Below are 24143 nucleotides of genomic sequence, written 5' to 3'. Positions count from 1 at the left end.
GAGAGTAAAAGAAGTTTTGGCACAACAGAAGTTCTACCACATCTGTAACTAGCCTAAATCTCAACCAAATCTCACACTCTCATTGAAAATCGATGGAAGTCAGTGAAAGCTAAAATTCTACATAGAGAATTTGGGTTAATGAATTCTTCCAAAGAGATCTGAAGCCACTCATTAGGTCTTAGAAACTTAAACTAACCAGGCTGCTGCTAAGAGAGTTGCTCAATAAACCTTTTTTCTTTCCCTAGTTTTTGCCCAATTTGGACTGTTTTTAGCCAGGGGACCCTTGGTGAGGAAGAGATAGACCACTTCTCTCACACATCTGCTTGAGCCTGTGTTCCTCAGTTCCTTGCTGCTGCCTCTGGAATTGCTGATACTGCTGCTTATCCAGCCTCCTGGGTTGTCCCAACCATCCACGCCTAACCTTCTTGATCCTGATCGTTCCTGCTCCAGCCCCAGTCCCAGCCCTAGGACTCAACCCTGGTAGCTACCCCTGTTGCTGATCCTTTTGGTGCTGCTGATAGCTGCCACCAAGAAGCTGGGAGTACTTGGAGCCATTCTCTGGGAAGCTGGTAAAAAGATTTGGGTGTTCTTCCCCTAAGCAATAATTAGGCTCCATGTGGCAGGGAACCTTGGGGAGGGAATGGAAGAAGGAAGTTACTCTTCCAAACAGGAAGTAAATTATAAGCATGGTGAATTCTATGAAAGAGCAGTGCATTGCCTATCTCAAACAGCTTCCAGTTTTAGTATGTTTTTTCATGAGTGCACTGATCCTTTCACTTAGCTTGCCTGAGATTCAGGGGAGAAATTCATCTCCCTACAACCCTTTGCTATTTGGGCCTGCCCAGTCCCTAAGATTCATCAAATTTGGGATTCCTTCACACTATGCTCAGAAAGGAGTTCTCCCTCACTATAAGAGATCCAAGAGTTCTGACAAAAAGTATCTGAAAGGATAGAGAAAGAAACTTTATAGAAACTGGAGGTGAAGATTTTAAACCTTTTCAGACTCCATTATTTTATGAAAGTCTCTGTATTTCATTGTATTTTGCTGATTGCTTTGTTTAAGATTTAATTTTGCTGTTTTAAGTTCATATATTAATGTATTCAATACTATTCTGTTACACTGAATCACTTTAATCTACTGTGTTTTAACTATTAGAAAATAGTATTTAACTATTTTCCCCTAAAACTATACTGAACAATATATATTGTAAAAGCCCATAAATAGGTTTTTTTCCCCCATTTTGCATTTGTTCATTGTCACATAGATGATGGATGGACGCAACTTGGCTAACAACCTTTGAAAAATTTAATGAGCTAAATATCTTAAATTGATTTTAATGGGTCTTTAGACATGATTAAAAATTTTTTTCAACAACTCTGATTGATCATTTTGCCTGCCTCTGAGTTATTTGTAAGAAGAGGTAAAGAGTCCATTTTAGTAACTGAAGTGAAGCACTATCATAATCCCCACCTCTGCATTTGTAAAAATGTGAATGGATGGGACATAACAGTCTTATAAAAAAGGAGCTGGGAAGTTGATCCCAGGGCATGGTACCCCTGTACGGTTCCTAAGAGGGAGCATCTCTCATTTGTAACTCTTTTGCTTATTATACCCTTCCACCAGAATGATCTAGATTCTTGGTGATGTTTTTGGACCCAACATCAAAAGTACAGAGGTTTGGTCTTCTCTAGACTCCTCTGCCACATTTTTGTAATGACCATAATAGATTAAAAACTATCTCAGCCAAGGTTGAAAGATTGCTATACCTGAAAAATTGTGACAAGTATCCATTAGTTTTTAATGTCATATAGCAGATTCATGTAAAATATGATAGTGGGTTTGTTTGCTATTGTCATTAAATGGGCTATTATAACTTTGGGGATTTTGATACTTCATGAATGTGCATTACATGCTGTACTACTGTTCTTTATTTAAAAAAAACTGTTAGTGGATCACAGCCAAGTTTGAAAAGGAAATGGATCTCATTTTTTGGTGAGAAACCTTTGTATTCTGCTTTATGATTTTTTTCTGATTCCAGGAGAAGGGAATACAAAAAGAACCATTGCACAGTGCCAAAGAAGCACAAAGCTACTTCCATAATGTAATAGTTAGGGGAATAGTCAGAGTATCAAAGACGTACAGGGGATAAGGAAGTTTTGTAACCAGGAATGGAGGACTTGTACGGATAGAGAGAATATGGATGCTGGTGAGGTAAACAGAGAGAGATACCCCCTGCTGAGAGGCTATCTTTGAAAAAATGGGGTTTCTGAGAAATGAACCAACAATGATAGCCTGAGGGGATGTCTTCTTTATTGACTGATGTTGAAGATACCACAGAGCAGGTAACCACAGACTCTCTTGAGGGACAAGCCTCCCCCTGGACCAAGGTCACCCAGCAGGGGTCTGATAAGGACTGTTTATGGTTGAATGGCTTAGGTTCAGCTCCCTCTATGTCCCCCTGAAATGACAGCCCTCTTATCTGACTGTGGGTTATTTAACTTAAGATGAATTTTAATAACAAGTTTGAATTGGGAAGATATCAGGGAATAGGGAATCTGGATTTCCCTACATTGGGTTTGAGTCTCTCTCAGCTTTTGAGCTGAGACCAGACCTAGCAGGCTGGTGTAGTGTTTCTTTTATTCCTGTCTATGCAAATCTAGGCTAGCTTTCTTAAGTTCAAAGTCTTTAGCAGTAGACAGCAAGAGGAAGGAAAGGTTCTGACTTTTAGAGCTGATTGGGCCTGTCTCTTTGGGATTAAGCCCCTCAAGTCTGGCCTTATAGTTGAAATCGCTCCCCTTAAATCCTTTTGTTTGATGACATGCTCACAGGTAGAGCACACAGTTGGGATAATCCAAGAATAGAGGTACTTCTACCCAGAAACAGGAAGAGAGCACTCCTTCCAGTCCTCGAGGGTCACTGTTACTCTCCCAGTCACTCCTCCCCCCACCAACTGTCATTACTATCCATCAATTTCACTTCAACATTTCAACTGCTGTCTCTTCCACTTGAGTGGCAGAAATGCCAAAGTTTCATTCAGTTTTCCTTTCCACAATAGTCCCAACTGAGCACAAGGTCAAAAAAGACCAAACCAATCCAGGTAGGATTGATGAACTTCTAAGCCAATATGAAAGGACTTGTACCTAGTGTGAGACTCAAGGTTGTGGCACTTGACATATGTTAAGATGAAGGATGCCTTGTATCCACACTCTTTGCAAAATGCTCACAGACAAATACTGAAGTTTGGCTATCATCCTGACTCCCCCTATCACTGAGAGTGAATACAAAATCACACCAGGAAATGACACTTCCCTATCACACAAAAATCTAGTCCTTTTTTCTCTCATAATATGGCAACTTCCTGTAGTCTTGCTTGCAAAGGGGTAAGTGAAATATTACTGCATTTGTCCTATAGACTTGTGGGGTAGAAATTACTTTAATTGTGCCCTGATTCAAGAACCTGTTATAAGTTTATTTTCCTTTATTTAGAATTTTTTCACATAAGACTTTGATAGTCTATATTTCATCCAGAAGTTATCTTTTCTCTTTTATTTGGATTTTTTTAAGTTTTTGATTTCTCTTGCCAATTGATTCATACACCTCATAACTCAGCCATACATCCCTAAGTGATCCCTGTATTTTTCAACACCCTCTTCAGAGGGGAATGTATTATTATTATTCTAAAATGCAAGGTTTAAATTCTTTTTGAGAGTAATTTTAGAATAGGAAATATGCTACCTCTCCAAATCCAGAAAGTGAACTTTTTGGAGAAGGCACCATGAAGATGCCTACAGAGCCAACATGCTGCACCAGAAGATCCAGAGTAAACTTTGGGATGTGGTGATTTGAACTATGTGGAGTTGAAATGCATTTTTTTATGTATACTCTTATGCCAAAGGGGACTGCCCCATAATTGGATTTTTGTCAAAACACCTAGCAATCATTGCTTTTGTTTTCTTTTCCTTTTATCCCCAAATCATTGTAATTTATAAGTTGGTTATGTTTACAAGATCCATTGGATAGACCAGTCTTCCATGGATCTAAGGGGGGTATGTATAATTGAAAATCTGTTACCCTTAAAAAAGAACTACATTTCCCAGGAGCCCACTGACTTCCTGTCATTACACACTTCCTATAGATGGAACATTAGGTGGGGAGGTGGAGGGATCCTCCCTCTTTGGCATCTTGGGTCGATGGTGGTGAGTGGGATTTTCAATAGGCTGATCAGCCATGGGCATGTGGTCTTTATTTTATATCCTCTTTATTCCTTGATTTCTAATGATCATTAATAAATCTCCTAAAATATAATATTTTGTTATTGAGATTTATTTTTATCTTTTACACATGAATATGTTCTCTCTTTTCACCAGCCAATATTCTGGAGCCCTCATTGCATCTAGCCTCGAAATGTAATCCAATTGAATAACTGGTCTCTGCCTTCAGTGTCTCTTCCTAAAATCTTGACTATCCACTTAGATGTTCTCTCAATTTTTCTTAGGTGCAGAACCAACCATATCACATCCCTACTCAATACCCTCCAGTGGTTTCCTATTAATTCCAATATCAAATATAAAATTCTTTGTTTAGCATCCACAGCTTTGTGAAGTCTGGACCCCCCTCCCTTTCCCATTTTCTGACACTTTACTCCCCACCTCATGCTCTACAATCCAGTTACACTGGCCTCTTTCCTGCTTTTCCTTTTCTCTACTCCATCACTAATCCATGTACCTCTCAATTAGCCATTTGCTAATGCCTTTTGCAGTTTTTTCTTTCTTTTCTTTTCTTTTTTAATCACTATCTTACCTGCTGCCATAGAATTGATACTGAGTATCAGTCCCAAGGCAGAAGAGCAAAAAATGCTAGACAATTGGGCTAAGTGACTTGTCCAGGGTCACATGATTAGGATGTGTTGGAGGCCAATTTTGAACCTAGGACCTTCTCTCTAGGCCTTGTTCTTTATCCACTGAGCTAACTAGCTGTCCCAATGTCCTCCTTTATTACTCCTACCTCTTTGTTTCTCTGACTGTCCTTCAAGGTTCAACTTAAATCTTACCAGTACAGGAACCTTGTTCTAATCCTTCCAGCCTGGTAGCAGTATCCCCTTTCAGATTAACTACCCTATACTCTGTGGAGAACTTATATAATAACACACTGCCTCCTCATCAGAATGTGAGTTACTTGAGATCATGGACTATTCTTAATCTTTCTTTGTGTCTGCAGCACTTAACACAGTGCCTGGCATATTAATACTTTCAATTCATTTATTACCAATAAAAGTTGGTATGTTCCATAAGATCCTTTACCATAAAATTCATGCATCATCTAGTGAAACATCTATTCAAACCTAAGAAGGTTGGAGGTCTTCAGTGAAGGCTTAAAGTCAACTTTACTGTCACAAGAAGATAGAAAGACCCAGAAGATTAAATCATTTATAATTGAGGTTCCACGTTGACCTCACAATGAAAACAAACTGGTGTATGACATCTGACATAATTCTAAAAATAAAGTCTGTTAAAATGCTTTAAAAAAAGTCTTACCAACATTGAAGTTATCTTCAAAGTTAGATGGAAATGGACGTGATTCTGGAGGAATAGGATGACTTCCCTTTTGACCTGTAGTGATGGTGGTTAAAGTGTACAGTTCATCCACACCTAGTTTTAATGTGACTGTTCCATCAATAATCTGAAAGGAAAAGTAAAAACAATAGTTAAGTTTAAAAGGGGCTCCTGTGTGGACAGGTTACTGGAGTCACTGGGAGAACTTCAGTAAGAACTTTCTAAGTAGCTGTGAGAATCAAACAGATTATCCGGGAACGTTGTAAAGCTTCTCTCCCTAGAGGATCTTTGAAAAGCACAGATAAGCTGGGACACAAATTATTTTTCAGAGTGGACAAAAGAGGAGCCAGTTTCAAGGAAGGAGAAGGAAGTAGTTGTGAATTCAATGAGAATAATAAATCCTAAATAAATCCTAAAGCCCTTTACTGCTGTGGAGTGAGCCAGTCTCCCCTAGAGGATGGGGTCTTGTAGGTGGGATGGTGTCAGTGGAATGATGGATGGGACACAGCTTTCAAATTCAACCCATAGTACAGGTTTCACAGGATGAACTGCTCCACCTTGGCTGAGGCCTGGCTTTATTTTATACCCTCATGATCTCACATCTATTTGGCACACAGTTTCATTCTCAACATACATGTTTCCATAGAACCTAACAACAGATAGGAAGCCTAGGGAGATAGTCAACAAAACATTATTGCTAAGTGCAGGATCAGAGGGTAGAATCAACATGACCCAGATATAGGTTAGGGAATTCAGAGCACAGATTTGCCAGAAGCTTTTATGCCTAGAAAAGAGGGTCCTATCTAAGTGGGTATATAAGAATCCTTAGGTTCAATTTTGTAAGTGGGCCCTCCTGGTAATATCCTAGGGGGGCAGAGTGGGACATCTGTATTAACCCTGCAAGCATGTTGCTCTCATCTAATTTTCCTGGGGCTAAGTAAGAATAATAATCATAGCAATTCCAATAAGGAGATGTTAATAAGGAAAGTCACTTAGGGAGGTTTCAGTGGATGTTTCCATCCTTCCTGGGGAGTGCTTTGCAGTCCCCAGTTTCCACATGTGACCGATATATATAGAGATAGAGATAGAGATAGAGATAGAGATAGAGATAGAGATACATACATACATACATACATACATATACATATACATATACACACATACTTTGAAGTGGATAAAGTCTTGTTCTCTCTCTATATTTTCCCTCTAAACATGTGTTCTCTCTATATATGTTCTCTCTACTTGCATTCTCTCTGTAATATATATGTATATATACTTACATATATATTTTCTCTGTCCCTCTTTCCCCTTCCCTTTGTCTCCCTCTCTGTATAGTATCTCTTTTCCTTTTTCCTTCTCTCTCCCTCACTCTTTTTCTGTATATTATATATCCTTCCTTCTCTCTTTTCTTCTCTTTCCCTCCTACCCTCCCTCTATTTCTCCCTTTCCCCCTCTCTCTCCTCTTTCTCTCTCTCCTCATCCCTCTCTCTTCCCCTTTCTGACTTTTTCCCTTTTACCTCTCTCTCACTCACTCTCTCTCTCCGCTTCCCTCCTTTTCCTTCCTTTTCCCTCCTTTATAACCATATCTGTCTTTATGACTCCACTAAGAGAGAAAGGAACATAAAATGCTATTGTTTACTCAGCATTTGTTCATTTAAATATTTTATACTTATTAGAGTTAATATATAAGTTTTAGGTAAGATTTATGATAACCATGTTTTTATGTGCTATATGTATATTTTGGAATACACTCAACCCCTTTTTAGAATAAATGCACAATATGTCCATTTTATACGACCTGGAACAAAATTTGCTATTTTAAAGTTTTCATAGCTTTGCTTTTGTGATAAATTATTGGTCATAGCCATGATTTCACACCAAATCTCTAGTTTAGATCACAAATGTTGATACCATGGAAAAACAATTTGTTTTATGACAATTCACTTTACAAACTTATTTCCAGGCCCACACTATGTCAAATATTATATGCATGATACGTTATGCAAAAAGATAAAATGGTTTGTTTGCTCAGAATAGACAGAACTGAAAGCTATTGTCTAAGAGTACTGTTTTATCTTGAACAGAGTTTTATCTTCTATAAAATGTCACGAATTCCTACCGTTAGAGGAGGTAATTGTTGAAATGCGTTATTCCAAGGTTTTTTTCCAAGTTTGGAATACCATACCTGTAGCATTGTTAATTCTTTCTGGGAAGAGAAAATCATCAGAAAAAGGATAAGGATTTCCTTGGCCTAGACTAGCCTTAGAATTTCTAAAATAAATGATAATAAAAGGTACATAATTTACCAACATGTTAAATTTACCAGCCACCCTCAACTCTGAGAAGAAAACATAAGGTTTTCCTTTTCTCCACAAGACTCTTCCCCAACTGCAGAGAAAGACATCACTGATCCTTGGAAGGCAGAGTCAAAGCAGCAGTTGTAGAAAGTAACATATGATGTAACCATTTTTCATCAGTATAACAGTGACAGCTGGCATCCACTGAAATGCTAGATGGGGTACTTAGATTTGGGATACTTAGATTTTGATGTTAACTTTTGCAAATAAACTGACATGTTTTGACAACAATGCATATAAAAGAGAGCAAATGTAACCTGGTATGAATTTGTGTTAGTGGCAAAGATTAAATAGTTTTTATTTTCCTTTCTATAAGATCAAAAAGAAACTCGGAGAAGGACTAGAAACTATTCTTTTATGCAAATTTTGCTAATCTATAAGAGTATGGCTCAGCTTCCTATAGAACAATATTAAATTCTAGCAATCTCATTTAGTGTAAGCTGCTTTAAGATTCTGATTAACCAAAGGATGGCTTCTACCAGCTGGTATATAGTGATGCCAAAGTATGTGGTTATGAAATCAAACAGTGGTGCTATGCCCTGCTCCCTTTCTAACCTCCTCCTTCACACTGATTCATTTTAATAGCAACATATGCAAGGAGAATTCAGAAAAACAGGTTTGAAATATATAAATAAATACATCATTTCTTATAAATACTCCAGAATTTAGAGAATTCTACTGGAGTCAGAGTTTTGGGCAAAAAATAAACAAACTAGAATAGGATATTTAGTACCTTATTAGAATGCCCATGTATAAAAAGCTCAGTTCCAAAGTGTTACATATGCTTCAATTATGCTCAAATAGAAAGTCAGAATCTGAGAGACACTGTTTTCAGTCTTTAATGCAACACTGTTTAGAAACTGCAATAATCTTGTCTCTTACTATGTACAAAGTTCTTGGGATCTTTCATGAAAAGGTTCATCTTAGCCAATTAATGATTATGACAAAAAAACTTCAAAGCACATAACCCTGCAATTTTTCTGGAATTATAAAACAGTTTCTATGCCAAGATTCTCTATAAGATGATTAATATTAGTCAACAAGAAATAAAGAATGACATCTGGCATAGCTGTCCAGTTACTACATGTAGATATACTGCCAACCTGAAAAAACTCATAACTACCAATATAGTTAAAATATAATGCATCATTAATCAAGACAGAGACAAACTCATTGGCCACTATGCAGGGCCTCCATGCATAGCCACTACTCTGGGAACATTGCCTGGGGAAAGACACCAATAATGAGAATTTCCCCAAATGAAAGAATGTGCCTAGAATACCTGGGAGTCCCCTAGATATAATAAGAGAAACTAAGGGGACAAAAAGGGTACTTAGTCCCATCGAGGGTGTTCTATGAGCTACTTGATGGTTTATTGTTCAGGCAGGAACAAGGACAAGGACAAGGGGGTTTCTTGAGGGGTTTCTTGAAAGCAAGTTATCAGGGACAAGGGATGATTGGGGGTTTCATGAAACAAGGCTTTCAGTACTTACAAAGGTTCCCTGAAGAGAGAAAGTGATAGTTTGTTCAGACACTTGGAAAAAAGGAACACGTGACTTACGGCACTGTGAATACTGATGAGTCTGAAAAAAAAAATCAAACAATCCCAAATAAAATCTAAATTGACTAAATCTCTTATTAAAAAAAGTTTTAATAAAAAAGAATTATACTAACATTTGTATGGCACTTAAGCTTTACATTTTATATACATTAATTCCACCTAATCTTACCACCATTGTGCAAGTTAGGTAGCATAAGTATTATTTTCATTTAACAGAAAACATTAAATGGAAAAACAAAAATACTAAATTCTAACGCTATCTAAAATAATTAATAAGCCTTGGTCCCAAAGAAGAGAGAAAAAGATCCCTTTCTTTCTTCTTAAAAGAGGAAGAGAGCTGAATATGAAATAGGACATATGCTGTCACACTGAGATGACCAGCTGGTTATTTTTGTTGAACTAGTCAGTCTATAAACATTTGCTAAGCATCTGCTATATGCCAGGCACTGTGATAAGCAATAGGGTTACAAAAACAGGCAAAAGATAGTCCTTGCCCTTGATGAGCTTACAATCGAATGGGGGAGACAACATGCAAATTAATATATGCAACGCCAACTATACACAGGATAAACAGGAAATAACTAACAGAGAATAGAACAGTACATATTGGAGAGGAAGGTGTCAGAAGATTGAAGCAGTAGGAGGGCACTAGGTAATTAAGGGTTTTGACCACCAAATAGAACACTGTCTGGAGGCAATAGGGAGCCACAGGAGTTTATTAAATAGAGGAGTGACAGGATCAGATGTGAATTAGGAAAATTACTCTACTGGCTGAATGGAGGGTGGATTGGAGTGACAACAGACCCACAAGAAGGCTATTGCAGGCATCCAGGGTCTGCACCACAGTGGCAGTGGCAGAGGAGAGAGGGCATTTTTTAGAGAGATGTTGCAGAGGTGAAATTCAGAAGCCCTGACAACAGCTTGGATAGAGGGTGTGGGGGGAAGATAAGGAGGAATCCAGAATAACTCCTAGGCTCTGGATGATGGAGTTGCTCTTTTCAGCAGTAAGGAAGGCAGGAGAGGAGCAGTATTCAGGGGAAAAGATGATTAATTCTGTTTTTGACATATCAGGTTTAAGGTATCTACTCTAAATCCAGTTCGAGATGTCTGAAAGGTAGTTAGAGATACAAGACTGGAGGTCAGCAGAGAGGTCTCAGCAAGATATGTAGGTCTGAGAAGCATCAGCCTAAAGATAGTAATTAAATCCACGGGAGCTGAGAAGATCACCAAGGGGAGTAATATAGAGGGAGAGAAGAAGAGGATTCAGCACAGAACACAGAACACACCTATAAGAGGCAATAATCAGAGAAAGGATGCATCCAAAGAACAGAGAAGGAGTAATCTGAGAAGTAGATGGAGAAACAGGGGAGTGTGGCACCCCAAAAACAAAGAGAGAAGAGAGAATCAGGGAGAAGGTGATCATCAGTGTCAGAGGCTGCAGAGAGGCCCTGTTTTACTACTTCTCTTCCTTATGAAATCTGAAGAATATAGAGAAAATTGCTCTGCAGGAGAAGGAAGTCCCCTTTCCTACTGACTTTCTTCCCTCAAGGGAGAGGCACAGAAGCAGGTGATGGAAGGCCTGAGGTAAAAAAGGAAGGCTGCTTCTCTTTATACAGTAGTGCTCAACATCTGTGCTGGGAGATCAATCTGGCCTTGGGAAGCACAAGATGACTTTTGTTGGTATAGCTGTTCCTCACCATCTTGCCTCCTTCCCTCAGGGACATGTAGCAGAAGATGGAAGGCTCTGGGTCAGGAGAAGGTTTCTACCTGCTTTTCCTTCTTTTTCTCTTATCTTTTTCATGAGATTTTAGTCAAGAAGGAGAGAAAGGGGTATAATATCAAAGTATTTTAAGATTGAGTAGGAAAGAGGAGTATCTCACAGAAAATGGTCTCAATTTTTTGCTCTCTTCTCTAACACTTCACCTGTCTACTCAAATTTTTCTAAAATTTTCATATTGTACAGGAATAATTCATTATACTCATTTCTGAAAATTTGTTCATATATTTTCCAACTGATGAGAACATATTTTTGTTATCAAAAATGTTCCTATGAAATATTATATATATACATATATGTATTGTTCTTGGTGTCTCTATCCTCTTCAGTGTAAGATAATAGCAGTGGAATCTCTGGTCAAAAGATATTAACAATTAATTACTTTTTCTTACATAATTACAAAGTGTTTTCCTTAATAGCTACACTAACAATTTGGACTGCATTGGAAAAACTGACACTGACCTTATCCTAATGCAGGCTTTCATTACCTCACACCTGAACTACTGCAATAACCACCTGACTGGTCTCCCTGCCTCATGTCTCTTCCCACTGTATAGATTGGATTTAGCTATCTCCCGATTGTAATAATGGAGATACTTAGTCTAACAATCAGGAATGTCTTGTGAACTTTACATTGGTCCACCGACTTAGTCTAACAAGGTCAGGAATGTCTGCACCCATATTTAAGGATAAAGTATCTAGGAGAATGGCCTTTGATAGACATGTTCAGAAACAGCTGACAAACCCCTGGGCTGTCCCAAGTCAAGCTAAGCTACCACTGGTACAGATAAGACGTAGGAAAGTGACATAAAACCGTCTATATAGTGTGCGTCACTTCCTCTCTTCTCTCTCTTTCCCCAGAGATGTGGCTCTGGCTGGTGACTTCCTGTGAGCTACCTGGGTGCCAGTGAGCCTGGAGGAGCTCCCTCAGACAACTTCCTTGAGATCATCATGTGGTGAGTGATAAGACTGACTTCCCTTTCCCCTGGCTCTCAGGGGAGGCCCCCTTGGCCAAGGCCTTTAACTCCTGCCTGGCTCAGCCTAAGCCAGAGCAGTTTTAATTAACTTTTTCCCTCTCACTCTCTTTCTTAAATTCTTTCCTCTATATTAATTAAAATCACCATAATTTCCAGCTGACTTGGGTATTTTATTGTTTGGAATATCCTATGGCAACCAATAATTAAATATAGTTTAAGTCACAATGTTAAATTATCCTTACACCACTATAATCTATCCATCACTCAGCTATGAAAGCAATTTTCCTAAACCTTTGGCCCATTTCACCCTCCAGTCAGTAAACTCCAGTAGCTTCCTATCACCTCCAGAAACAAATATTAAGGCTTCTGTTTGGCTTTCGAAACCCTTCACAACTTGCCTCTCCCCATTACCTCATCAGATCTTACACCTTATATTTCTTTCCCTAACATACTTGAAGATCCAGTGATACTAGTCTCTTTGCTGTTCCTCATGCATGGCATTCCACCTCATGAGTTCAGAATATAAATAGTAAATATCAAGGAAGTAGAGAAGATTGTCACCCATGTAGGACGGGAAGAGTCACAGAACACTTCACTTAACAAGCAAAATATGAGCTGGTTATTAAAAGGAAAGGTAGAATGTAAGTTAGTGGAGAGGAAGAACATTCCAGGCAGATGTTAAGGACATGGACTGAACTATGGGACAGGAAAGAATATATTCAGAGCACAACACTGGGATCAACTTAGCCTAAGGAAAAGCCTAAGAAAAGAGAAGTAAATAAAGAAAACTATTCTAGAGCTGGTTCAAATGCTCTTGGAAATAAAGCTATAGAATAAAAATACTTCATGCATAACTACTAATCTTTCTTTCAATCAGTTAATTAAATGAGCTTTAGAAATCTTACCATGGTTTCAATGATAATAGTGAGGTTACCTAAGCCATCTGTAAGAACTACACAGCTTCCACCATTAAATAAATGTCCAACTGTTTTCAGGTATTGCCACCCTGGTTGAGCAAACTGAGTCGTATGAGCTGTGGAAAGGCAGAAAGAACAAGAACTCAAGGTTTGTTTCAAAAAACATAAAGTGCATCAATCCATGCTCCTAGAATTTTTGTTCTAACATAGTTTTCTACATATGCAGGAATCACCTTTCAAATCCACCTCTCTTTTGGGGTAGCTAGGTTGCCCAATTGATAGAGCACTAAGCCAACAGTCAGGAGGACCTGGGTTCAAATCTGGCCTCAGACACCTTCCACCTGTGTGACCCTGTGCACATCCCCTAACTCCAATTACCTAGCCCTTGTTGACCTTCTGTCTCAGAAATGACACTAGGGCAGAAAGTAAGGGTTTTTAAAAAATCTTCTTCCATTTTGGTAAACAAAATTGATTAGCAATTTATCTCAGTTAGATTTTTGCCATGAATCCTTACTACTTTATCAATTGCTTACAATTGCTCCTCTCAAGACACTTCACCTAGCCAGTCCCAGATACATTCACTCCAGGGCCTGGATTTCTGGGAGAGAGGCCAACAGTCTAAGAAAAGAGCAAAGTCCATTTTTGTATCCCTAGTGCCCAACAAAGTTATAGAGAAGGTGCTTAATAAAAAATAAAAAGCTTTAATTATTCTCTTTTTGGTTATAAGAAAAATTAAACTAAAATTGGGAAAAGATATGGACAAGGATCACATTGCTATTAAGTATATCTGATTTAAATCCAGGAAGGGCCACCTGAACCAATCCCTTCGGTTTAAAGATAAGGAAACTAAGAACAATAAAAGTTAAGTGATTTGCCCAACATTACACAAGTAATCTGTAGCAAAGACCCATTCTGAACCTGTCTTCTGCCCTGTTCTAACTGCACTCAGCTGGGAGATTTTTATCTCCAATCTGGAGGTTGGACAATGAGGGTAAATGTATTTAGTGTGGACTGAGAGGGAGAGGTGTCTACAGAAAAGGGTAACCATGGTTGGAACACCTTCCCATGAATATGATGTGAAATTTGTATATCCATAAGAGATAGTTAGAAATAATTTTTGATGTCAAAGAATTGAAAAGACCTATTTTTAAGGAAAGGAGTGACCAACCAAGGGCCCAGAAGGTAGCCAAAACCATTTAGTGGATTGGTGGTATAGATGAGACAAAAAATGAAATACATGAGTACTCTCTCCCTCTTGAAAAGTATTAATGATTTCTGTGCAGATGAATCTCTATTGTCCAATTTTTCATGACCCCATTTAGAGTTTTTGGGGCATTTGTCATTTCTTTGTCCAGCTCATTTAACAGAGAAAAAACAAGGCCAACAGGGTTAAAGGACTTGCTCAAAGTCACACAGCTAGTAAATAGTTCTCTGAGACTGGATTTGAACTGAGGAAAAGAAATCTTCCTGATTTCATACTAGGTGTTCTATCCACTGTAACACCTACAGGCCCCAAATGTATCCGGATTATATATCCATGCCTAATTATGCTGATATCTGCATCCCAAAGTCCCATAAACATCACAAATTCATTGTGTTTACAATGATATTCATTATCTCTCCCCCTAAGTCTATTCCTTGTTCAAACTTTCCTTTTTAATGAATTAGATTCATAAATACATTCTTTTTATTGACTTCTTCAGAGATTATCTTGGTGTTAATTCAAAATGACAACCAAATTTATAACCTTGGAATAATCTAGAATTCTTCCCTTTTAGGCACATGCCATCTCTCCTCATCCAATCAGGATGTCTAGCTCCTTCCAGACACTACCATTTCTAGACATTTCAATTTACTCTTTCAACCATTCTATGAATCAATCAACCAATCAATCTGGACCTTCTTTCTGTTACCTGAACTCAGTTCTATTACCCCCCTCCAACCTTTTCAGAGACTGTTCCCTATGCCTGGAATGCACTTTCTTCTCACTTCTGCCCCTTAAATTTCTTACCTCCTTCAGAGATCAGCTCAGGTGCCATTTTTAAAAACATTTTTCCTGAACCTCTTGATTGTTACCATTCTCTCCTGCCTGTATTATTATCTTACCTGTATTTTTCTGTGTAAGAATTGTATATAGATTATAAAATTCTTCACTATGTGAAGATTAAATTTAACTCTCCCCTGATTGTGAAGATTAAATTGTAACCCGTACATATTTTTAGAACACCCTACTTAAAGTTGAGTGGGAAGATCTGCCCATTTTTAGATTTAATCACCAAAAGTGTAAACATTCCATTTAATCATTACGTGGGGGAGGTGGGGTCTGTGACCCAAGTATGCAATAGTGGGTGATAAATCAGAATTCACTGACTGCCTCCTGGGCAAGGCTTTAGACTATGATCTGTCCATGTAAAAAGTAGAGGAAGACACAGGAAGTGATGCAAGAGAAAGTCTCTTTAAAAGGGAGTTACAACTTCCTGAATGGAGTTCTACTGGCAGTTCTTCATTCTTTGAAGTGGAGGCTGGTGAAGAATGTACTGACTGGACCTAAGACACTGTTTCCTAGTGAGGCTGTTCTAAAATTTCTTCCTTTGAACTGACATGTAGTGAGTGAAAAAGCTGACTCTTAACTGCTGGATTTTTCTGAAGAGACTTCCCCCGGTCCTCCTCTTTGCAGAGGCTAGCTAAGAACCAACTCTCCTGCCCAGGTTGGGCTAGGGGCCGGAAGTAAATTACTTCGTGTTTAGGCTAGATATCTTACCCTATCCTCTCCCTGATTTTTCTTACTTCACTCTTTCTACATTTTGTAAATGAATTGTAAATAAATCTCTTTGGAATAAATTAAATTCCTGGCGACCACACTCTTAAAATAATCCAGTCCAACCTTTATATAAATTAACTCCCTTTTCCCCCTTACAACTAAAAAGGTTGTTTTTCATTTCTTCTTGACTCATAGTCAGTGTTTAATGAAAGTTTGTTGAATTTAGCTCCTGCTACAAATTTAACTTTTATTAAGTGTTTCCTCCTTTATAAAAAGTCAACCATTCTGAATTAACACACTCAGGTGCCATCTTTTGAAAATTTTTTCCTGAACCCTTTGGATGTTAACATTCTTTCCTGGAATTATATTACTTGTGTTTTTCTGTGTAATAACTGTATATATAATATGAAATTCTTCAGCAAAAAAGGTTATTTTTCATTTCTTATTAGCTCATTTTTGGTGCTTAATGAAAATTTCTTGAATTTAATTATTAAGGAGTTCCCCTCCAAAACCAAAGTAAAGTCACCACACTATTATTCATAACTATAACAATTTAATTTGGAAAATATGAATAGCAAACATGTAACTTGTATAGTATTAACTAGTCTTTTAAAACCCTAGTTCCATTCATTTAAAAGGGGGACATTTAAAATATAATGTCCAGAAATAAACTGGCCTTCAAATTAATCAGAGAATAAAATATAACTGACTCTACTAGATTACTCCTGGACCTTAATCTAATAAGTAGCTTAAAACTCAACTCCTTTTATTCTGTAATTTCACAGAATTTTATATCATTCTACTAATGAGCTTCTCCATTTTCAACTTCAATATTGTTACTGCAGCAAACTTAATTTTTAAGTTTTTTCTCCTTTATAAAAGGTGAGCCACTTTGAATTAATAATCTCTGGAATAAAAAAGAACATAGTTATGAACATAAACAAAAACTTATTTTAATTTCTAATTGCTCTTAATACTTTAAAAAAAAGAATTCAAACAAAATGATATTAAGGATAACCAAATTTGGCATGTATGACTTTACTCAGTCAACAGGAGGCTCAATGGATTATCTAATGGAAGTAACGGGAGTAAAACAGAAGGTAAGAAGGGATGAAGCTGTGTTCTACACCAGCACAGGGAGTAGGTCCTATATTGACAAGATTAATATTATGTGGGATGATATTCATTGTGTAATTCTCAGAGTAGTATTTGACTTGTAACCTCAATTCTCAAGACCCCTTAGTATTACTATTCATTAGAATAAAACTGCCCCACCCCATAAAATTTTTAGTTTTCCTGACCTATTTCCAAAAATCTTTTTTTTTTTTAAACCCTTACCTTCCGTCTTGAAGTCAATACTGTGGACTGCTTCCAAGGCAGAAGAGTGGTAAGGGCTAGGCAATGGGGATCAAGTGACTTGCCTAGGGTCACACAACTGGGAAATGTCTGAGGTCAAATTTGAACCCAGGACCTCCTGTCTCTAGGCCTGATTCTCAATCCACTGAGCTACCCAGCTGCCCCCTATTTACAAAAATCTTGAGAAGATTTTATCTGTAGCCTGGGAAATATGCTAACTCTAGGAAGAGGAACAAGATAAGCTAAGGAGGAGAGAACAGGGAGTTTCAACTGTATTTTTATTGTCCCAGTCTGAAAATCCCATGATAGTCATAGGATTATGAGTGCATAATGATGAAAATCAGGCACTCAAGATTAAAAACATCACAACCCCCACACACACACACACACACACCCATGGGATTAGACAGAGGGAAGGAGGAGAGTCTTGCAATTATTATAAAAGTCTAACTGTACATAGAAGGAGAGAGGACATTTTTGCTCTGAGCAAGCAACTTGTGTGTGCAGAATTCCTTTTCCTTCCCTTCCCCTCCTCCTGCACCCCCCTTTTCCACTATCTATTGTTTCCTTTAAATAAAGCCACTTTTTCTCTGCCAGTATCTTATCTAAGTCTCCCATCTGCTCATTAGAGTGATTTCTGGGGGTACAAGACCCCCCATTCCACTCCACATGATAGGATTGTTACACCCTATGTTACAGCATCCCAAAGGAAAATTTTTTTAAAACCCTTACCTTTCATCTTAGAATCAATACTGCATATCGGTTCTAAGATAGAAGAGCAGAAAAAGCTAGGCAATGGGGGTCAAGTGACTTGCCCAACTAGGATGTGTCTACAGCCAGATATGAACCCAAAAGCTCCAGTCTCTGGGACTGGCTCTCAATCCACTGAGCCACCTGACTGTCCCCCCTCCCCAGGACTACTTTAATTGACTGAACATACTGTCAAGTCCTGAAATAAATCAAACTTATATATAAAGAAAAAGACATCTTTAATCGAGGGTCCTGTGAGCCTAGGGCATTGTGCCTCAGTACATAGGAATCCACTAAGAAAATTGACAGAAAGATTTTTATGCACTCAGGACGAGAGAGAGAGAGGGAAGGGTCACATGAGAAGTAAGTCCTAGTCATGAAGTTTCTGCAGTCTCTGGCAATTTTAGCAGAATAAATTAATTCATTCTGATCAGTTTCTCTTTCATGGTCCAACTAGCCTCAATTCTTCATGGGGGGATAAGAACATCTGAGTCACTTTTGGTAGTCAGGAAAAGCCAAAGTTATTTCTGGTTACAGGGTAATAAGCAGGGTTTTTAAGAGTCACAGTGTGAATCTGCCACCAACCCAGTTAAGAGCAAAAATGCTATAAGGGTGGGAATATAAAAACTTTCCTAGAACTGTTTAGGGAGGCGAAAGGAAGGATTTTTCTTTAAATAACTGTCAGGATGGTCTTTTAAGCAAAAAAAGAATATTACACAATGACATTAGTAAGCAAATGATATAATAATAAAAATAATTCTTCTCAAAGCATTATATAAAAGCCTTACAACAAAAGCTATTTAAGTTCATTCTAAGTACATTGTATCTCTTTGAAGGATGATTACTGGGAGAAATCTGATATATACCTGTAATCCAAATAGGAGCCTCTACAACATAATGCCCACTCCAAGGTTCTTTAGCAGTCAGCAGCCCATCTTTCTCATAAGGTGATTGTGGATAATAACTACCCACTAAGTTCCAAGCAATTGTGCTGAAAGAGATTGGTTCAGCAAATGAAAAAGGCCAAAATTACTTTATGATACAATTTAAACTTGTAGAAGCTTAATCTTTACCAACCCAAACAGATTTGAAAACTCTTAGACAAATTTATTTCCAAAAAAGTCAACAATTTCAAAAAATCTAGCCCAAAACAATCTTCTTCCCTTGCTTCTGATACTTTTAAAACAATAGTTCACTAAATTTTGTTTTATATGTTTCTTCTTTTGAGCTTCTCAATCTAGATAATCAACAAAACAATAAATCAAGCCCAGAAACTGCATTAAGCAGTTTCCAAATCATAAATGACCACAATGAACATTTTAACAATCATTCTCCCAGTCATTTGAGCTGGTTCCAGCACACCCCTATATATTATTTCAGTGGATTATTGTTAAAAAGGTACTCACGAAGTAATTTGACCATTCACATAATTCTGATTCAAGATGCGAGCCCAGAAGCCTCCACCCTTTTCATCACTAAAAATGCTGCAATCTTCAGTAGACCAGAGTGTTTTGTTGGTTTTCAAAGCATCATTTACAGCATGAGTCCCAGGATAATGAACCCTAAGATGAAAAAATGACAGAAAATGAGCAAAGACTTTCGGGAGTATTAATAGCTATTCATTTGTTAGCTATTTCCATTTCTTAGATTTTTCAAAACAATGGTGAAATTTTTGAGAAAGAATTGTAAATAAGCATACACACATATATAGAACTAAAATGGATTAACTAAAATAAGGTAAAATTTCAGCTATTCAGGACCCTTGGAGAAGCATTCATTGCAGAGATTTGGAAAGCAAAAATATCTCCCCTAGCTGAGGCCTACTCCTTTAATAAAAGGCCAAACTTCATTCTCCAGATGACAAATGATCAAGGGTTATGAATAGGCAATAATCATACAAAAATGCTCTAAATCCCTCATGATCAGAGAAATGCAAATCAAAACAATTCTGAGATACCACCTCATACTCAGAAGACTGCAAATATGACAGTAAAAGAAAATAATAAATGTTGGAGGGAATGTTGCAAAATTGGGACACTAATGCATTGCTAGTGGAGTTGTGAATTGATCCAACCATTCTGGAAGGCAATTTGGAACTATGTCTAAAGAGTTTTAAAAAGAAAGATTGCCTTTTGATCCAGCAATACCACTACTAAGTCTGTATCCCAAAGAGATTTTTTTAAAATGGAGATTGACTTGTTTGCACAAAAATATTTACAGCTGCACTTTTTGTGGTAGAAAAGATTGGAAACTGAGGTTGTATCCCTCAAATGGGGAATGGCTGAACAAATTGTGGTATATGATGGTGATGGAATACTATTATGTGATAAGAAATGATGAAATAGTAGATTTCTATAAGAACTGGAAGGACCTAAATTAACTGATGCAGAGTGAAATAAGTAGAACCAGGAGAATATTATATGCAATAACTGAAACATTCTGGGACAATCAAATGTAATAGACTGCTACCAATAACAATACAATGATCCAGTACAATTCTGAGGGACTTATGAAAAGACTGCTATCCACATCTAGGAAAAGAACTGTTGGAGTAGAAATGCAGAAGAAAACATATGATCCATCATTTGTTTATTTGAGCATATGATTTGGCATTTTGGTTTTAAAAGATTATTATAAAATGAGCAATATGGAAATAGGTTTTGAGGGATAATTCACTTAAAACTTAGTGGAATTGCTTGTCAACTATGGGAGAGCGAAGAGAAGAGGGGAGGGAGACAATATGAATCATGTAACCTTGGAGAATTTATGTATAGATTTCTTACTGGAATAAAAGAAAGAAAATTAAAAAATTAAAAGGCCAAACTTTCATTTTGCTTTTAATGAAAACTTTCTACAAAAAATACATCAGGCATATCTTAATTCTAACCAAGATAATTCACAATAATATCATTAATAGCCTTATTAAACAGCCCAGAATTACACAGCCTAAAAGCAATGTTGCATGGACATTTACTTGAGACCTATTGTATCCATGAATCTAATTTCATCCTATAATTCTGTTTCAATTAATGCTGTACTTTTATGAAACTAATTTACTTCAAAAAATGTTAATCAACTGTTACATGTAAGGGGCTAGGCTAGCACTGGTGGTAATACAAGGATTAAAAAAAAATGACACATCCCTAGAGTGTAATCTAAACAAAAAGCAAATTAAGATTAAACACTCTGGGAAATCTTGAGGGAGAGAAGAGGGAGAGGGGGATCAGGAAATACCTCAGAAGGAGAAGACATCTAAGCAGGATCTAGAAGGAAAGATTTCAATAGCAGAAATAAAAAAGGAATCAATTTCAAGAACTGGGGACAACTGAGTCAGGAGTCAGAAGGAAAAGATAATCAAATAGCTATTAGTCCATATGTATCTAAAGGTTAAAAGGTTAGAAGAATTCTTAACTTGGAGTTCATAAGTTTGTGATTTTTAATATTTTAATGCTACTTCAATATAGTTATCTTTTACTTTAGGCATTTAAAACATTCTTTTAAGAAGGGGCCAGTTGGCTTCAGCAGAATGCCAATGGGGGTCATACCACCTAAATTATTAAGGATCCCAGATCAGAGGGGATGAGTCGGAGGAAAGGTACAACCACTGCTATATGTGGGTTGCTTAACGGTCAAGTATTTGTGAATCTGGGCAATCCTGGAGGGCAGGTACCATATCTTATTTAATTCCGCATTTCTACTCCTACCTAACACTAGATATCCCAAATAAGTAATTACTAAGAGAATGTCCATTATTTCTCTGAAAGAGAAAAATAAACTGGTTTCTTTTTCCCAGCACCTAGTACCTCTTAAGAGTTAGCACTTAATGGATATTTCTTGTTATTTACCCAATGTTTCAAAGATGGACTAGCCTCTAGTTCACATTACATCTAGATTAATTTAGAAATGAAATTTTAGCAGCATTCCTGCTTCCATTTAAATAACTTCTAGCTAAACTATATTTATCATTAACATGAATGGCCTTTTTTTTTTAAAGTTTCAAGCTATTCTATAAAGCTCTTCAGCAGGTAAAAAGGGCACTATAGACATTTCCATTTTAATTGTAATTTATTCAAAGCTTAAAAAGATTTCTAAATGCTAAATTTAACTACCCAAGCTTTGAAGTTTTCCAAGTCTGTGGACTAAAGTGACTGTACCAATAAAGTAACATTTGTGAGAAGGGTTCAAGTGTATGGCCTCTGCCAACAGAAAGACCTGCAACCATCATATCCAAAGCCAAAGGGAACCAGAGGCCTTGTCCTCTCTAGGACTGGAGGACTAGAAAGCACAGTGCTCACCTGCCATGAGGTCTTCTAACTGTAGTTATTCCCATCTCTTCTACTCCCATTATGGGATTCAGATCCACAGCTGGCAATGAAAGTGAGGTCAGGAGTGCTAGAAGGACCCTAAGCTTTGCTATTCACTCATCCAGAGGCCCAGTCAAAACTATTCTTCACCTACACTCCCAGGTACCCAATGCTCAGAATAATAAAGCCATTTGTTACTAACAGCACTTGTCCATAGCAACAACAGTGCACTTGGCCATCCCAAGGTCTCAGAAGATGGGGGTTCCAATCAAGTTAAGGTCCCCCCATCTTGCGACTGGTGAAAACACTCTTCTTTCCCCCTCCTTACCTCTGTGGCTGAGTCCACCTCATTCTCACACCAATAGGCCCTTCCCCTTCATATTCCTTATCTTTATCTTTCTATCTTCTGGCTCTCTGGTACTTCCATAAGACACTTGATTCAGGGCCACCTTGTCTCATACTCCCCCATACAGATGCCACTCACCTTCTGTAATAGCCCTCCAGACTTTCTCATTGAATACCCCAGAAGTCTATATTACTCCATCCAAAACCTTGTCATATCTTGTGACTTTCAGGTCATTCTCATTCCTTTCTCAAGAGGTTCACTATCTCATTCATGGCCATTTCCATCCTAAACCTGCCTTCACACTTGAGAACTTAAACACATACACACTAACAGATGTCCTCTTAAATGTCCTAGACTCCCAGCAAATCAACACCTTCAACTTCTACTGCAACTTGACCACCTCTACACAGGCAGAGTTACTTCTTAGAGCCTCTCATCCCATATCATCCACTGGCCTGCTTTAGTCATGACTCATCTACTCAGACTATCTATAAACAGGGATCCCCAAACTTTTTACACAGGGGGCCAGTTCACTGTCTCTCAGACCATTGGAGGGCCAGACTACAAAAAAAAAACTATGAGCAAATCTGTAGACCACTGTCTGGGATAGCAGAGGCTGCAGCACTGGCCGTGTTGGGCCTGTCATACCTTGCACAGGCCCAGCACTGCCACCACTATATGGGGCAGCAGTACACACAGTGTGGAATCCCCTCCCCCAGATCGCCGCTCACCATGCTGACATCTTCCATTGTGCAGCCACATAATCCTTTGCGTGGCACCTCCTTCTCATTGTTACTCTCAGAACAAGACGCCACACAAAGGATTATGTCACCAGAAGTAGTACTGTACATGAGCGACATCATGCTTTGCAGCACTGCCACATACTGTGCTCCTCTCACTGACCAACAATGAAAGAGGTGCCCCTTCCGGAAGTGTGGTGGGGGCCGGATAAATGACCTCAGGGGGCCCCATGTGGACTGCAGGCCATAGTTTGGGGACCCCTGATCTATAACCTCCACCCTCTCCCTCTAGGTAGTATGGACTTCATTCCTGAGTCTCTCATAGGTCAGCTTTTACCTTATCTTGCTGGAGTCCAGCATGCTATTTCCTGGCTTCTTTACACTCTGACTTCATTATCTTCCCTCTACTCCTCTGATTTCCAGTCTCCTTCATGTATTTGTTTTCCCCATTAAAATATAAGTGCCTGATGGTAGGGACTATTTTCCTTGCCTTCTTGTATCCACAGTGCTTAGCAGAATCCCTATCACATAGCAGATGCTTAACAAATGCTCTAGTTAGCCAGCCAATTACAATCCTATTATTAATCTCTAATTATAACTTCTGAATCTTCATTTCTCTGCTTGCCTCATTCCTTCTAAACCTGTATTCTTTATTTTCACTAGGACTCACAGGCCCTCCATTATTCTCTGTTCTCCTGACTCTTCCCTCACTTTTCTCCCTTGACGGTTTTCACCCCAAGAAAG

General features: G+C 38.0%; 1 protein-coding gene across 6 annotated transcripts in view; it reads right to left on the bottom strand.

Moving 5' to 3' along the window:
- The window catches only part of LOC100019605 (galactocerebrosidase-like), a 126669-nt gene that overhangs the window by 51686 nt on the left and 50840 nt on the right, over positions 1 to 24143 (bottom strand). For all 6 annotated transcript variants that reach the window (XM_056810579.1, XM_056810580.1, XM_056810577.1 and 3 more), the window contains exons 8-13: positions 19416 to 19571; positions 18876 to 19000; positions 13131 to 13258; positions 9404 to 9493; positions 7673 to 7759; positions 5536 to 5680 (exon numbers count right to left, since the gene is read on the bottom strand). In XM_056810579.1, the coding sequence (XP_056666557.1) occupies positions 5536 to 5680; positions 7673 to 7759; positions 9404 to 9493; positions 13131 to 13258; positions 18876 to 19000; positions 19416 to 19571 (731 nt within the window). The remainder of the gene's footprint in view (positions 1 to 5535; positions 5681 to 7672; positions 7760 to 9403; positions 9494 to 13130; positions 13259 to 18875; positions 19001 to 19415; positions 19572 to 24143) is intronic.

This window comes from Monodelphis domestica, chromosome 1, assembly GCF_027887165.1.
Source record: "Monodelphis domestica isolate mMonDom1 chromosome 1, mMonDom1.pri, whole genome shotgun sequence".
NCBI classification, from domain to species: Eukaryota; Metazoa; Chordata; class Mammalia; order Didelphimorphia; family Didelphidae; genus Monodelphis; species Monodelphis domestica.
This window is presented reverse-complemented; position numbering and strand designations above follow the sequence as displayed.